This window comes from Sylvia atricapilla, chromosome 16 (assembly GCF_009819655.1).
Source record: "Sylvia atricapilla isolate bSylAtr1 chromosome 16, bSylAtr1.pri, whole genome shotgun sequence".
Taxonomy (NCBI): Eukaryota; Metazoa; Chordata; class Aves; order Passeriformes; family Sylviidae; genus Sylvia; species Sylvia atricapilla.
The window spans coordinates 12176912-12194054 of NC_089155.1; the positions used below are offsets into that span (position 1 = coordinate 12176912).

The window sequence follows — 17143 nt, forward strand, 5'->3', positions numbered from 1 at the left end:
TTTTCAGCAGCTTTGCTGTCCCCGTTGAGTGGAGGAGATGTGGGTCCCCAGCAAAGACGAAAGCCCAGTTCAGCACTGCCTGGGGACGGGCACCTCAAAGCTGCTGGGCTGGGGCCAGGGGCTCCCCAGCACCCCCATCCAAAATTCCTCCCCTCCCTTCTCCTTCCGAAGGAGCCCTGACAGGGAGAAAGAAGAATTGCTGAATAATCTCCAGCCCCGAGAGCACTTCAAAGGCAGGGCCGGGCTCCCGCCAGCACCGCGCTGGATGCGCCTCTTACTCCTTTGGCAGCCCCACGGCGGATCCAGAAAGTAATTACTTAAAAAGGAAATAAATGTCACCCACATGGCTGTAAGCAAACCCTCGGGCAGGATGAACAGAGCCCCTCCAGGATCTGCATTCTCACGCAAGGCAAGTTGTTTCCATTCATCGAGGTGGGCTGTTTACTCCGAGCGCCACTGATGACATTGGACACGTCCACCGTGGGTATTTAAGCTCCCCGGGGCAGCCACAGAGCTGAACTGCCTCTACTTCCATCCCACGGCATCCTCTTCCCCCAGGATGGCTCTGGGCATCACCACCTGAAGCAGCAGCAGATGTTGGTGCCAAAAACACGATCCTTCCTGGCACCAGGCCTGCATGACCTTTATGGAGATGAACCAGATAACTGGCGTGATCAAACAGAGTCATTTTATTTACTTTTACAGCTCGATTCTTGAAGTTTGTAACTGTCAAAACCTGAACTCCAAAGGAAGCTGGTTGGGGGAAGTCAAATGCAGCATCAGAGCAGCAAATGAGGTTGAAGGGTGAGAGTCTCTCTGCTGCTGGCACCTGCCTGGTTCTGCTGGACCTGAGATAATCCTCAACAAATCCCCTTAACCAGGACAGAGCTCTGGCAGACCACTCTGTTTCAGAGAAATGAAATTTTAGGAAAAAATAACCCCCAACTTATTTTAGGCAAATAACAGAAGGAAAGCCATGTCCTGAAAACTCTGGCATGAGATCCCATCTGCCCCCACTGCCCCTGGAGCTGCAGCAGGATGGCAACACCTCCCACTCTCTGCTCCACACGGTGTGAGGAAGCACTCGGTACCAGCCCACAGGGTTCTGGGAGCTCAGACACCCTGAGGTGCCTCGGGGACATGAAGAACAAGGACAGCACGTGGGACAAGCTGCAGGGTGGTGGCATCACCAGGATCAGAGCAGGACACGCTCCTGTGTCCCATGTCACACTCCAAGGTGAAGCCCAGCACGGCCAGACCAGGTGGGCTGGGAAACACCCCCTAAGGCACCGCAGCCAAGCAAACATGGTACCATACTGAGTAATTTTAAAAGTTAAAATAGTTTATTGCTGTCTTTGTAGAAATGCACTTACATCGCCTGTTCTCTTCCTTTATTTGGCTGTTGGATTACAGGCATAAAAAGGTTACATTTACCCATTTGTTCAGTGACGTAACACCTTTTTCTCTATTGCTCCACTCAGGATATTCTCCTAAACCTTGCTGGCCAACAGCCCCCCAATCTCTTTTACATAAATACTGTAAATGTCTCCATAGGTTGCAGCATTGTAACAAAAGATCTACCAAAGTAGACAAAGTGTTCAGTATTCTTGGTTGGTTTTTTTGCATTTAAAAATATACCTAAATTTGAGATAATCTTAACAGAGTAACAATTACAATAAGAAAATAGTACAGTGCGTTGACTAAAGGAATATTCTGCTCTCCTTCAAGCCAATATTCCCTTTTGCATGTTGAAGTGATTCAGCAATTACTTAAGAACTTTTACCTACATACAATAATTTAGTAAAATGAGAATTAAACAAGGCAGATACTTACTTACTATTCTTCTGTCTGCAATTCACAGCTCATGCGAATAAAATCGCAATAAATATTAAAAAATAGTTTTTCTTTTGCTTTTTTTTTTTTTTTTTCTGTAAGGCATCTCTGAGTATTACAAAGTTTTTGTACAACCAAAAAATAAGATTGCTCTTTTTTTTTTTTTTCCATGTTCTCCGAGTACCTCTGTACCTCACCAGTAAATAAAGAGGATTGTAGGCTGGATGAGGAAGGAAGGAAGGAGGGGGAGCAGAAAGAAGACCACAGGTGATGGAAGCAGACCGCGACGCGTGCAAGAATCTGTAGTTTTCCCGTGAAACATTTCAGCCGCTTTTAGAACATCTTCGAGACAGTATCTGTCCAGGTTGAAGAAAAAAAAAAACAAAGGGGAAAAAAAAAAAAAAAAAGAAAACCACCAAAACTTACCAGAAGTCCACTTTCCATAAACACAATCAGATTCCGGCTCGCCCTCAACGCTATAAATACCTCAGGTATCCATACGCACCTACATAAGGAGAGGGGGAATATAAAGGGCCGGGGCGGGGGGGATGATTTTTGTTTCTTTTATTAAGTTTTTTTGTCGGGTTTTTTCCTTGCTGTCCCGGTCGCATCCTTGCACGGCGGGTGAGAGATTGTCCTGCCAGGGGCCCCTCCTCACTGCATGCGGTCGGGCTGCAGCTGCTGGGGCTGGTACTGCACGAAGGCGGCGGCGGGTGCCGCGGGGTTGCTGGCGGTGATGGGAGGCTGCACCGTGCCCGTGTAGCCGTATCCCACGAAGCCAGCGGCAGGGGAGGCAGCGTAGGGGTACTGGTCGTAGGCAGCTGTGGTGTACTGGGAGTAGGCTTGGCTGGCGGCGCTGTAGTCGATGTAGGGAGAGGTGATGGACTGCACGGGAGTGGGGATCACCACGCTGGGCTGGATGATGGCTTGGGGGTAAACATAGTGAGGCGTCAGCCTGTGGGGCAGAAAGGGAGAGAAGTCAGTGGATCGCTGGGGGTTCTTCCTGGAGTGTACGTCCCCTCTTTCCCCCTCCCCATTGCCAAATTCATGTGCATCAGGCATGGAGGTGGTGCTGCCCTCGAGGGAGAGGTGCTCGCCGGGGTGGGATGGAAAGTGAACACTCCTAGTGGGAGAAGTCAGTGGATGGGTGGGGGTTTCCTCCTGGAGTGTACGTCCCCTCTTTCCCCCTCCCCATTGCCAAATTCATGTGCATCAGGCATGGAGGTGGTGCTGCCCTCGAGGGAGAGGTGCTCGCTGGGGTGGGGATGGAAAGTGAACACTCCTAGACCCGAGGGTGGGAGAAGTCAGTGGATGGGTGGGGGTTTCCTCCTGGAGTGTACGTCCCCTCTTTCCCCACCCCATTGCCAAATTCATGTGCATCAGGCATGGAGGTGGTGCTGCCCTCGAGGGAGAGGTGCTCGCCGGGGTGGGATGGAAAGTGAACACTCCTAGACCTGAGGGTGGGAGAAGTGCAAGGTGAAGCATGAGCTGCTACTAATACACACCCCCTGCTCCCCAAGACTTGTATCTCCCACTAACCAGGCTGCTGGTCCCCAAAACAAGCTCCCTGGAGGGCCGTGACACAGCCCCAGCTCACCTCATTTCCTCAGCTCACACACACCCTGCCTGTCCCTGCCAGCCTTTCTGCCTCCTGTATTCTCCATCCAAACTTGGGTGCAGGGTCCTGAGGAGCCACAGGCCCCGTGGGGAACCTCCTGGCACCAGGGACAACATGTCACTGTCCACCTGTCCCACCAGGAGTGACCCCAGCCCCAGGCCCTCCAGCCTGCCAGGTGTTATCAGTTACTACACACTTACACCGTGTTTCCACAACACTGGATGTTTAGGGAATGCTACAGGGTGTTTGTTGTAAAACATGAGATATTTAACGCTGCTTTCTTTCCCCCAGTAGCCAGCAGGGCAGTGACACTCCTGTGTCCATGAGCTGTCACATCTCCCCCTGGCATCTCTGCTGCCCTTTCCATGAGGGTCCAAAAGTGTTGCTTCTCCCAGATTTGCTCCTGCCCTGAGGTAGCTGAGCTGCTGAGAGGAACTTAACAATGTCACAGTCAATTAAAGGCCATAGATGGAAAGATCCTGGAGGTGATTAATGCAGGAGTGCCTACTAATTTGCTAGAAACTGCTAATGAGGAGGAAAGGGAGAGGAAAAAAGCATCAGAATGAAAGGGCTGCGTTTTCCAAAGGGCCCACATCGAGTCAGGTGTCAAACAAGGGCAAAAACTCTGCAAACCTCAAGGTTTAGATACATCCACACAAACTGCCACGGGCCAGGCAAAAATTGCATGTGGCCTGAAGAGTGTGGCAGAGTGACACCAAAAAGGGCACCCTGGGGAGAAGGTCCCTTTGGCCACTGCTTGCTGCACCACGTAAGGCCACAGAATGAAGCAAAACCATCCCCTGAAAACTTGTGCCACCCTGTCTCCAAACACAACTCATTTTGGCCAATAAAAAAAAAAAAAAAAAAAAAAAAAAAAAAAAAAAAAAAAAACCCAAAAACAACCAAGGCAAAACTCTGCAGAGAGATTACGTAGATTCAAATATTTTGGGGATTTTTGTGTGGATGTGTGTTTGACAGCACATTTTCAAACACAACCACTTTTAAAAGCCTCCCACAGGCTCTTCACAAGGCACAGGGCTGTGCATGGCTTCCCTCGTTCCACCTGAGCATCCCAAATCTCAGCCACCACCTGCAGCGTGCTGGGGTCCACCTGGGGCTGTCCCTCCTACCCAGCACCTACAGGGCTGCTCCCACTTGCTTTACAACCAGCACTGGATGGTTTAATCTGCTCTTCAGGCAGGAGAAAGGCTTCTCACAAACAAGGGCTTGAGTTTTCTCTCCTTTTCCCACTCCCATATGCGGTTTGTTTTCGCTTGAGAAAAATCTGCATGACAAGAGAACGACTGCTCTGCTCTGCTCTGCTCTCCCCACACAGCAACCCTGCCTCTGAAATCAGGGTCCTTCCACATGCCCAGGGAGGATGGATGATGTGAGCAGCACCTCAAGCTTTGCTTCAGTGCAAAACCTTCTTCTGAGGCCACCAGACACCCCTGGACAGCAAGAGGGACCTCACAGCCCTTCAGGCCATAAACACACCAGACCCAGCATCACCCTGTGGGTAACGAGAATGAGATGAGGCAGCAGAAATTCATTGAATCCCTTTTTGTTCAGCTCTGATCCAAACTGAGGCCAGCACAGCTGAATCAGAGCTGGAGCTTAGGCACCAGCTCAGCCCAAGGGCACTTCATGTCACACACTCACAGCAGGCAGTGGCAGCCACCCCTTGGAGGAGCAGAGCTGATCCCACCCAGAGGTTCCTCACGCCTGTCACTGGGGGATTTCCTCTTTCATTTGGTTTTAAATAACTCAGAGGTGCAATTATATTATATATAATTTTATATATATATAAATTGGCATCCCCAGGCATACCCTTGGGTATGACATGAGCAGGCTCTGCCCATGCTTATTGCCCTGGTGGATCAGCAGCTCAGCCAACATCCTGCATCCCAGACTGGGAATGGATGCTCTGGCTGCTCCTCGCTTCTCCCTGCATGTCACACCCTGCCACCTCCTGGTACTCCAGGGCCCATCAGAGTTAAAATCACTTCACAAATACAAATACAAAAAAAAAAAAAAAACAAACAGCATAATCCACTAAAAATCACCTGCTGACAGGAGCAGAGGAGGAGCCTGCACTTTTCCTGCCCACAGGCATTTCTCCTGAGCTCACCAAACGACCAGGACAGTCTGAGAGATCCCAGCAATCCAGCCTGAGCATCATCCTGTCTGAGCAGCTCCCCCAACCCCTTGCTGCCACCAAACTGCTCCCCAGAGCTGGCACAGCCCACGTGGGGGACGTGGTGCCATCAGGGTGAGGGGACATTCCCAACTCATCCCAATAAACTCCGCATTGTTGGCTTTGCTTTCATGTCTGGAACTCCCCCACTGCAGCTCCAGGGTGGGCTCAGAGACAGCAAACCCACAACACCCTGCACTACGTTTTTCCTTCAGCAAGGAAAAATTCCAGCTTTTCAGTGCTACTTGGAATAAAAAGCATCATTATATCTCGGAAGGCCCACTTCCAGAAATCCATCCCACCAGCCCAGTGCACACACAAGCACTCATCCCTCACATCAGCTGGTACCACACTAAAACATCCCACTCAGCAACTCCAGGATCTGCTTCTAAAGGGAATGTAAAGGGAAAAGGGAAGGTTCTTTTGGTCTGTAGGATTTCAATAATCCAGCTAGAAATTGCAATCAAGATTTTATACAGTTTGGTCTTCTGAATTAGGTGGACAGCTGGCAATCCATCAATCAAAACAAACCACACAAACCAAAGTAAGGTCACTTTGATGACTTGCAGCTACAAACAAAACAAACCAGTGCAATAGGATGAAGTTCTCTGCTGGCTACATTTAGCACGCACAGAAAATCTTAAAATATTTCCCCCTCTTCCATTATTTCTGAAGAGGAACTTTCAGGAGATAAATTAAAAAAAAAAAAAAAAGCTGTTCTGGAGTTCTCTTTCTAGAACTCAGCAAACTCTAATCTGAATTTCTACAGGGTGAGTCACATCTGTGTTTTAAGATGCCTTTCCCTTCCTCCCTCCCTGCAGTTTTCCTCCAACCCCCACGAAGGGCCCTGCCAGCCAGAAGAGAACTTCATCAAAAACACACAGGGTGTGATTGTAAAACACCAACCAAGTGATCAGCCGTGGCCACCACACACCAAAGTCATCCTGTGAGCAGAGATGCTGCTGGCACGACACCCAGCCACGGGCAGAGGCCACCCAGCACAAGGAGCATGGTCAAACCTAAGGCTGGAGGCAGCAGTGGCACAGGAGGGACACCAGGAGGGACACCAGGAGGGACAGCAGGGACGTGGCAGGGCCCTCGTGGTGCCAGCCCACGCTCCTGACCATGTGGCACCATGCCACACTGCCCAGAATGGAAGCAGAACAAAAGAGATGGTTGCAGAGCCACGGGCAGAGGGGACACAGGCTCTGTCCTGCTTTGGCTGGGGGACAGAACCAGAGGAGCCCCGTTTTGGTGCAGGTCTGGGTGGAGATGTTCAAACACGTCAGGGGAGGCGCCCGTGGCTCCAGGCAGATGAAAAAGTCCCTTTCAAAACCTGCCCTCAGCCAGGTGTCCTCAGCACAGCAGCAGGGCAGGGCTGGCTGGGGGACAGCCAGGGAAAAGGGACAAGTCAGGAGGAAGTGTGTCCCACACCTCTCCCCAAACACTGAGGAGGAGGAACGAGCTCTCATCAGCAGCTCTCCCAGCAGAGCTCATCTCAGAGACATTTCATACGTTTGACTGGTTTGTATCAGATTTACACCTAAAATGTGCTTTAGCTGCATCTTCTCAGCTCTCTGCTATCCTGCAGGAGGACTTCCTACACATGAGCCACGTGCTGTTCCTGCAAGCTGCTCCTGCAAGCTGCACGAGGTCAGGAGAGCAACAGGGTGGGAGTTCCTGACCCCCCTGATCTCTGCCAGCCCTGCTGGGAGCTGGTTTCATCAGCTCTGAAGAGGTGGAGACAGCTGCACCCCTCTGTCAGGAGGGACACGGCATCACACAAGCATTTGGGAAACGAGGAGGGGCACAGGGCTCTTGGCAGCCTCACAGAGATCAGCACACAAATGCCACCACCACGACCAGCCTTTTATTCCTTGAAGAATAAAAGAAACAGAGCCCTTTGTGTCTGCCAGCGAAGGCACAAATTCTGGCATTTGACCCCAGGAATTTGGCCTCCATTTCCACTGGAGCTGACCCACTGGCTGCCACAGGGACACCCACAGTGCCACAGCACGTGACGGATGGCAGGAGGGGCTGGGGGTGCTGCAGAACCAGCTGGGCACAGCCCCTGGTGACGGGGCACCTCCAGCAGATCCAAAGGGGTTATTTTGAAGTGGGCTCCTGAGTTGAAAGCTGCTCTGGGAAGCACAGCCCACCGCAGAGCTGGAGATGCAGGCACACATCCTGGTGGAATTCACACTCCCAGAATCGTTCCTGAGGGACACTCCCAAGCCAGCAAGCACTCACCTGGAGGAGACACTCAGTGAACGTGTGTGGAGTGCAGGCAGGGCTGGCCACAGGTATCATACGGGCCCCAGCCACGATGACAGGCTGTGGAGATGTGAGAAATTCAGGTGCTGTTCTCCATCCAGGCAGGAGGAGGAGGCTGGAGGATGGCTGGGGGTCCCTGCCAACCCACCAGGACTCCCACTCCAGGAGGGGATCACGGTTTATCCACTAACACTTGGGTGCCCTGATCACTCCACGATCCCTCACCATCCACTGACAGGGCTGGGCTTCAACCACAACGTGACAATCCTCCAACTCCTGAAATGTCCCTGCTAGAGCTGATTTAAACACGAAATGTCAACAGCTTCTGCCTCATCAGCCAGCTATCCCAGCCAGCTCAAAGTCACACAAGGATGGACTCTGCAGCTCCATGGGGTTTATCATCACCTGCTGCAATATGACACACACACAGAACAGCAATCAACACAATTTCTGCTCCTCGTGTAACTATTTGCCTGTCTGTCTTCTCCTCATCCTCCTCTGCCCCTCTGAGAAGATTTATACAACAGGTACAGGACTGAGTTCCCTGCTGGGAGCAGATGTCACCAGGCCAGTGGCAATCACCAAGGCGTGATGTGCCACATCAGACTGTCCCAGACTGCAGTCAGTGGGGAAAAATAAACCAGAAAGAAGTAAAAAAAACAAAAAGGCAGCAGAACCAAAGATGGGAGCGCATCTCACAAAGATCTAATCCTTTTTCTCAGCTCAACCAAGAGTCTCAGATCAACACGCTGAGCTCCACCATGAGTTATAGCCTGGCTCAATAGCTTTATCCTCTGCTTCTTGCCTCCCCCCACACCCAAAGGAAGAAAGAAAAAAACCCAAAAAAAACAACCAAACCATGATCCCAAACAGAGGCATGCTGGGCCAGACCAAAAATAGTTTTGGAGAGAAGCAGGCTGAAAAACACTCAGGTAGCAGGAGATAACATCTGCCTGAAACAAGAGCCATCTGGCACCAAGGAAAAAGCCACATGGAAGTTTATCCGCAACTAGTCAGCTCTCCAGAGAAGGAAAAAACCCCTCCCCTCTCCAGTTATCAGCACGGCCAAACCAGAAACTAACTGACAGAAGAAACAGGGCCTGTTTCACACTGGTGCATGACAGGAACCTGAGTCCCTCAACATCCTTGTGAGGAGCTTGGTAGGATCGTAGGGAAAACCAGAGTCTCCAACAGATTAACCCAGTAAGGCCCAGAATTCTGCCTTTGTCTGAACTCTCCAATTTTCTTCTGCAATTTAGAGAAAATCAACGGCAGAAACATCTCTAAAGTCTTCTGAAGTACCTGACAAGTTTTGGAATAATACACATTATTATTTCAACTGGTTCCCTTTTCAACTGGTTCCCTTTTCTTTACACATGATCCCTTCCACTGACCTTTAATTAAAACCATCCACTCATTTGATTATCAAAACCCCTTTCTCAGAGAGATGAAGTATTTTGAAGCAGAATGGAAGAAGCAATGAAATATTTCTTTTTGATAAAAGAAGACCTACACTGATAAAACAAGTAATTAAGTAATTTCTCAGTCCAGAAAGAAATTCCGTTTTAAGAGCTCGTGATCGCTGCTATCAGTTGTGCCTTTGTGGTGGCAGAACGTTTAAGACATCTCAGCGTAATCCCTGCACACCTTCCTGCAAGCTGGAATCATGGGGGATGCCTGGACTGAGCACGGCTTTCCCAGCCTCTGCTTTGGCCAGAGCAGCTCAACTCTGACACAGGAGAGCTAAAATGCTCAAAGCTGGTGACAGGGAAATTGCAAGTGACAGCACAACCCTGTTTACAGCACTTGGAGACTGAGTCTTAACTGCGAGGTCCAGGACTTTTCATCTTTTGTGATCATGGAGTATATTTAGCTCTGGTATGTAGCTTGCTCCCATCCGTGGGGAACAAGTTCTTCATAAAAGTTGTATTTAGAAATGACCCGGTGTCCTTGCTACCAAATTATCAGCACAACAACTGTCTGGTTCCCTGGCTGGTGCCCTCAGTGCTGGGGCAGGGTGCCCAGGGCTGCATTCATCATTGCAATCACTGGGCATGTGCTTCAATACTACGAGTTGGGGCCCATATGCCAACAGCTGCTCAAAGGAAACATGAGACCAAGCACAAGCTGGGCTGCTCTGGAAATTCAGACTTGTGCATCAATCCGCCACTTTGGGACTCCGTGGCACCAGCCAGAGCAACGCGGGTGAATTTTGGATGTGTCACTCCCCAGCTCCTGCACCAACGGGAAAGGACTCGGGTCTCTGCTGCTGAGGAGGCTGCTCTTGTGCTGGGGAGGACAAAGAGGAAATCCACCAGAGGCAATGGAACCACACAGAGAAGACGGCACAGCTCAAGCCGTGTGCTGCAGAGACAAAGGCAGAGCCAGCTCAGGCTGTGTCTCCATCACACAGAAGCCTGTGGTGCCCTGACTGCCCAGGAATGGCTCAGATCCTTCACCCACAGCCTGTCCCTTGCAACAGGTCTGAGCTCAGCACGTCGTTCACACAGCCAAGCGTGAGGTCACTACATCACACCACGCTTTTGTGTTGTTTTACAGGCAGAACACGAGCAAATTGTGCCCCAAACCCAAAAAATAGGCACACCAAACCCTTGGGTCTGACACCAGCATTTGCCATCTTGAAGTAGATGTTTGAGAAAATTCTCAAATCAATCCAATCTGCTTATAAACACGTGTCTATGTTTTAAAAACACAGAATAAAATAAGAAAAAAAAAACAAGAAAGGGATTGCTTTCCAACTAGCAAGATCTGGTCTGAACAGCAGCCACCGTGCATGAGAACCAGCAGCTGAAGCCGTTTGGAAAATGGATTTGGACATTTCTTAGGGAATGTCCCCTTAGGCTTTCATGTCCCTGGCACAGGGTAACACCAGGTGCTGGGTGCTCCATCCACATGAGCCTGGCAGGGTGGGGTGGATCCTGCAGCCTCCAGCTCTGGAAAGTGGGCAGTGGGAAGGTGGAGCAGGGGGATGCCAGCGGACAGAGGCTGGGCACAGCACGTGCCCTTTTATAAGCATAACCACAGAAAAGATGAAAGTTTGTTGCCTTTTATTTTTAACCCGATAGAGAAATTTTAAGGATAAACAGCTGCGAGGGAGGCTGGGCTGACACAAAGAGAGACTTTCTTCACTTCCTAACTGCAGCAGCATCAATGCATGAAATTTTAAACTCAAAAGAGATTTAACTCTTTCTGACCTTGCCAAATGGAGATGAAATGTGGGCCAGAGGCAGGGGGCCACCAAAACAAGTAACTACACACGGATGGGGTCTCTGGAGCAATGACATCCAATGTGCAGCTATGGAAAAAGCTGGATCCTGCCACAAGAGACAGCTTTATGTTTGCAAGAGCTCAGTCACTTACTCAGTCACTGGTAGATCTCCCACACAGATAGCTCCTTCGCTGAGGCACAGCCACAGGAATGCATCTGCCATATGCTGCCCGTGTCCAGAGCAGCAAGCAAAGAGGAGAACCAGGGAATTCCTGTTCCTTGCACAGACTCAAACCTGCCTCCAGCTCCGGAGTGCCACAGGAGGGAACCACAAGGTGGGAGCGAGCAGCTCTGCCACATCAGCTGATCACAAGGACACGCTGGCACTGCCAGGTGCCCCCAAGCACAGCACAGTCTGCAAGCTCCAGGCTGAGCCCCAGGCCCAATGCTGCTTCCCTAAACTCGGCAGCCAGATTTCCAAGTCACCCTGACAGACACATCCTTTGCCTTGCATTACTGTTAAGATCTCTGGTTACAACAAGCTAGAAACTTCTTTTCCAAACAGGATTTACTACTGACTCCGTGCTGTCTGCTGTGCAAGTGCCTCCTCTGCCAGGACAGCAGGAGGAAGGAGAGAGGCTCCTCGTGGTTTCTCTTTCTGTTCCGCATGGCCCTGGCAATATTTACAGCTGCATTTAGGGTGTCTGGGGCTGGGGTGAGGGGAGCCTTTAGTTTATAAATAATCCTCTCTGGTGTTTGGGTAATTTTCATAGTTTCCATTCATTTCAGGTTTCACCAAAACCTGCTTTCTGTGGGTTGCTATCTGGGACGTGACTGGCTGCTCACCCTTCGCTCACTGCCCAGGAGCTAACGGCTGCTCATTCATTCCTGCCCCCCAAGCCCAGCTCACCAGGCACCCTGTGACAATCATCTTTTGGAAACCACAGGGCCAGCCCCCGGGCCCAAACACTGTGCAGAGACAGGAACTGCAGGAGGGAGAGCCAGGCAGCATCTCACACCAGGGGCAAAGCAGCCCTTTGGGAAAGGTGAGGATCCACTCTGCGTGGTGCAAACAGACAACAGCAACGCAGTGACAGACCCTGATAAACTCCTCATCTACTCTCACATCCCACTGAGGGCCAAGGAAATCGTGGGTTCAAGGGAATGCAAGAGTCGAGCTTGGCAGGCTCTTAATTTTGTTGGTCTACTGAGGAGACAAAGAGGGCAGTGGCAGCCAAGCTCTGCTGCTCGACTGAGCACCTGAGGCTTTGCTGAGAAGCCACAGAGCAGCCCCAGTCGTGGTGCTCAGGTAAAGGTGGTGCTCAGGTAAACACATTCTGTAAAACCCACATTTCCAGAGATTCTGCTGCACCAATGACTGAATCCAATGAAATTCTTGTTTACTGATGCTTGCAAATAATGATATATAATCCCCTGCCTCCAGCCCTCCATTCTCCTGGTTCCTGTCTCTTGGCAACTGATAAATAATTTATAGTGTTCTCCACTGTATGTGCTAACTGCAGCTCTGCTGGTTTAATGATGAAACCAATGCCTAAGAACTGCAACAGGAACTGCCTAGATCACAAGGAACGTGTAATCAGTCGATCCCACACTCCTCTGGATGTGAAACCAAAAGCAAACTGTTGGTAAAAAAAAAAAAAATGTTTTTAAAAGCTGCGGCCGCAGGGTAGGAAGGGCACCCAGAAAACTGCAGATAATCTGCAAGGTGCTGCTGCCAGCAAGAGGAGTTTTAACGGGCTTCACCATTCTGCTCTCCTCTGTTCCCATGCATGGCAGGACTTGCCAGAGGCTGCTTTTATTGGCAACCTCTCTCCTGCACTGCCATGCACAAGTCTCTGGGTTCTCATCTCAAAGGGGGCTGTGAAAGCCCTTGCAGCTTCCTTGCAAGGAGAGCTGTTAAAAAGCAGCATCTGGTCCAGGCAGCCTAATGTGGCTGCATAGATTTCTGTGGCCCTTGGCCCCCCAAAAAAAGGGGGAGACTCTTCATTTCATGGCAGATGTTCTTCAAGGCTTTCCAGCAGAGCTGTAAGCACTTGTTTGAACCGTACACAGCACACGTACACTGGGTGTGCACTATTGTGGCAACACAGCCTCTCACATCCATAAACTCGTGGCAATGAGATTATCCAGGCAGTTGGCAACTGTGGCCATAAGGGCAGAGGAATGAAAGTTTTATTGTTAGCAGGTTTTTTTTTCCTTTTAAAAAAATAAAAAGAAAAAAAAAAAAAAAAGAAGAAACAAAACAGCCCCCCAAAAAATGAGTGGAGAGCAGGGAAGGGATGAAGCATTGCTGTTGACAAAGGCCAAAATCCCATCTATTTATATTAGAGTCACACAAAAACCACACCAGGGCAGTGCTCAAAAGCTTTAAAAAATGCACCTACTTTCTTAATGCTCTTAGAAAATAATAATAAAAAACCTTATCAATATTCACTTTCTGAAATGGTGTAAAAAAAGAGCTGCATCAATCATTAAACAGTTAAATGAGGGCAGTATGACAGTCACTATTGTTCTCGTGAAGCACACTTGTCTTTTGCCGAGCAGCTGCCAGATCCTATTAGATGTATAAAAAGAGGACTTTTCTAACCGAGTAGGGATGGTATAAGCTATTGAAAACAGCAGACAAAAGCCCACTTTTGCAGACTATTCAAGCCTTGTATAACATCTGTCCAAAATCAATTTTTGACCTAATGTTACTTTCATTAAGTAACAGACTTTGCTTCCAATGCAATTTGTTTTCTAGGATAAAACTGTATCCTAAGCGTTATTACGTGGGAAACGGCACAGAGGAAGCAGAGGATCTTATTTGAGAAACATGAGAACAGAATTTGCTTAATTGTTTTGACACCTTAAGTACTATAATAGAGAAACTATTTTCCATTTATTTGAATTCCTGTGAATTCTTGAAGTTGGCAGAGCAGCGAGCAATGCACTGGGTTTATTATGACTAAGATTTACTGAGGATAAAGAAGGATCTTTGGGAATTACATTAAAGCTGACAAATGCACAAAACTTCTGAAATCTCCACCAGAAATAAAGTACTCCAAACATTAACAACAGCTGTTGAAACTGTCCACTCTTGACGATGAAGGCTTTTTTCACACATTTTAAATAATGAGGAAGTTGATTCGTGAATCTGGTTTCAAACAGACCGTTAGGAAACATTTCCACTTACCCAAAGGGTCTCTGAATGAAGGCTGGATGTAGCTGCTGCACACCTATGGTAAAACCTGAAAAAAAAAAAAAGGTTCAGAAAAAAAAAGAAATATTAATGAATGGCATCCATTGTACCATTCAAGTCGCAACACACAGGCAGAATTACACCACACGTCTTTGCATTTGATCTGCTATGCATGTGAGCAAATTCAGAGCCCCATTTAGAAAGAAGTTAAATTTAACATGCATATGTGATATGCACGAGGAGCAGATGGGAATTCATGATGAAAGCCCAGTGTGAATGTGCTGTTATCGAACAGACAATGGGGTATAAAGCCTTATTTTACACACTGGGTACTGTGGTCATTAAACCAAAGGCAGAAATGACAAAGTGGATCTTACTGTTAATTCTCATGTAACAAAGAGGTTAACGGGCAAATAGATCAGGAAGAAAACAGCTTTAAGGCAGTTCTATGAACTTTGGTGGGTAACATTAGTGCAGCAGGGCTGAGTAAGGAGATACAGCAGAGAGGCAACTGGACTGTGCAGCGTCCTCAGCCAACAATCAGAACTATGGAGGACAGATAAATGTGCATCGTCAGATCAGACGGTTCCAGCCCGAGGAACTCGTTTCCTCGCCTTACAAGTTATTCTAATACAGAGAGATGGGATCTCCGGGATGCCTCACCAGTTTGAATACTCCTTGGTTTTGCTCCCAAATACGCCAGGTTCACATTAGCTTTCCTGCCGTCAATGATGGGGTTTGGGTCTTTGCAGGCTCTTTCAGCAGCAGCTCTGTCTGCCATGGTCACCTGCAACGGAGCACAGCCTTGTTTGTGGCAACAGCGCTTTGTAAACACTCCAGCCACAGGCACTAAGCGGAGTTTATGTACTGTTCTATTTTGAATCGAGCTCGCTCGGTGCAGCCCCTCTTGCGAGGGAAGGGCTGCCGCGGCTGGGCGGAAAAGCGGCCGCTCCCCCCGTGCCCGGTCTCCCCGCTGGGCCGGTGCCAGCCGCTTTCCCCTGCCCTTCCACCTCCTCCCCGAGGCTTTTTTAAGAAGCTGCCGGAGCCTTTCCCCAAAGCCCCTGAGCAGAGGAGCTCAGGGCAGCTGCGGGCGGGATGCGGAGACCGCGCTGCGCCCCGCACGGACATCGGGAGGGGACAACAGGTGCCGAAAGGCACGGCACGGCTCGGGCCAGCACGGGGGGCTCCAAACGGGCCCCAGCCCGGCCTTTGGCGCTGACCGAGCCCCTGGTTCCCGCAGCGGCCACAAGCTCCGTGACCGCCACGGGACGGGCGGCGGCTCCGCAGGGCCCGGCACCGGGGGTCCGCCCGGCCGCACCGGGACTTTGTCACCGCACCGGGAGTTTGTCACCGCCCCGGGAGCCTGTCACCGCCCCGGCGGGCTGCCCGGCCCGGGGCTCCTTCCAGCTGCCGGCCCCTTCCCCGGCCCCTTCCCCGGCACTTACAAAGCCGTATCCTCGGGATTTGCCGGTCTGCCGGTCCGTGATCACCACCGCCTCCTCGATGTCCCCGAAGACCTCGAAGTACTTCCTGAGGGAGGAGTCGGTGGTGTGGTAGGGCAGCCCCCCGACGAAGATCTTGGTGAAGGTGGTGTCCTTCTGCACGGTGTGCATGGTGCCGGGAGCGGCCGGCCCTCGGCCGGCATCCACCCCGAGCCGAGAGCCGCGCCCCGCCGAGCCCCCTCCGCTTCGGCGGCCCGAGGCAGCGGAGCGGCGGCGGGTCCCGGGGGCCCTTACAGCCGCCTCATGGCCGCGCCTGGAGCCGGAGCGCGGCCCCGCGCCGCCCGCCGCTGCCGGTGAGAGCGGCCGCCCCTCCGCCGCCGCCGCCTTTGTAGGGCCGCGGGGCCCCGCCCCGGCGCTCCGCCGCTCCGCGCAGCGCCGCTCGGCCCGCGGAGTCCGGCCCCGCCCGGGGCTCCCCGCCGCTTGTCCCGGCTCCCCGCCGCTTGTCCCGGCTCCCCGCAGCCCGCCCGGGGGTCCCCCCGCTTGTCCCGGGTCCCCGCAGCCCGCCCGGGGCTCCCCCCGCTTGTCCCGGCTCCCCGCCGCTTGTCCCGGGTACCCCCGCTTGTCCCGGGTACCCCGGCTTGTCCCGGCTCCCCGCAGCCCGCCCCGGGGTCCCCCCGCTTGTCCCGGCTCCCCGCCGCTTGTCCCGGCTCCCCGCAGCCCGCCCGGGGGTCCCCCCGCTTGTCCCGGGTACCCCGGCTTGTCCGGGTCCCCGCCGCTTGTCCCGGCTCCCCGCCGCTTGTCCCGGGTCCCCCCGCTTGTCCCGGCTCCCCGCCGCTTGTCCCGGTGGATGGGCACCGCGGTCCCTGGGTACCGGCCCCGCACACACATTACAAATCCCGGCGGGAGAGGGCAGAGCTCCGGCGGGAGCCCGCCAAAGATCCCGCCCGAGCAGCGGCAGTCCCGCAGCCCCGGCCCGCTGCTGTTTGTACAGCCATCGCAGCGGCGAGGGTTTGGTGCCCGGGGACAAAGCCGCCCCCGGCAGCCTTTGTGGCACGCAGGGCAGGAGGAAGGGGTGGTGTGGAGCCCGGTGGCCAAGGAGGAAGGGCCAAGGAGGGGGCACGGAGTGAATAAAGGTTCAGAAGTGTCTTTCTCAGGCAGGTTCTTTAGCCTCCTGCTTGTCCACTGGCACCTGGATGTGTACCTGTGCAGCCCCTGGGGACAGGGATGCGCCATTCCCCTGTCCACTGGTAGTCAGCAGTGGGGTTCTCCACCATCCTCCTTTGGCATTTTTTCCGTGAAAGCAGGGGCAGCTTCTGCTGTGAAGTGCCAGTGCCTTTGACCTGACCTG

General features: G+C 51.8%; 1 protein-coding gene and 1 long non-coding RNA gene across 2 annotated transcripts in view; one reads left to right on the top strand and one right to left on the bottom strand.

Annotated features, from left to right (window-relative positions):
* Positions 1 to 1621, top strand: part of LOC136368610 (uncharacterized) — a 169221-nt gene extending 167600 nt beyond the window's left edge. The window contains exon 2 of the long non-coding RNA XR_010744869.1: positions 683 to 1621. This is a non-coding gene — a long non-coding RNA (uncharacterized lncRNA). The remainder of the gene's footprint in view (positions 1 to 682) is intronic.
* On the bottom strand, positions 1322 to 16110 carry RBM38 (RNA binding motif protein 38). Its single transcript, XM_066330936.1, has 4 exons — positions 15799 to 16110; positions 15017 to 15140; positions 14348 to 14402; positions 1322 to 2788 (listed from the first exon to the last, which is right to left on the bottom strand). The coding sequence occupies exons 1-4, from the start codon at positions 15964 to 15966 to the stop codon at positions 2488 to 2490; spliced, it is 648 nt and encodes a 215-aa protein (XP_066187033.1). The 5' UTR covers positions 15967 to 16110; the 3' UTR covers positions 1322 to 2487.
* Positions 16111 to 17143: the final 1033 nt, after the last annotated feature.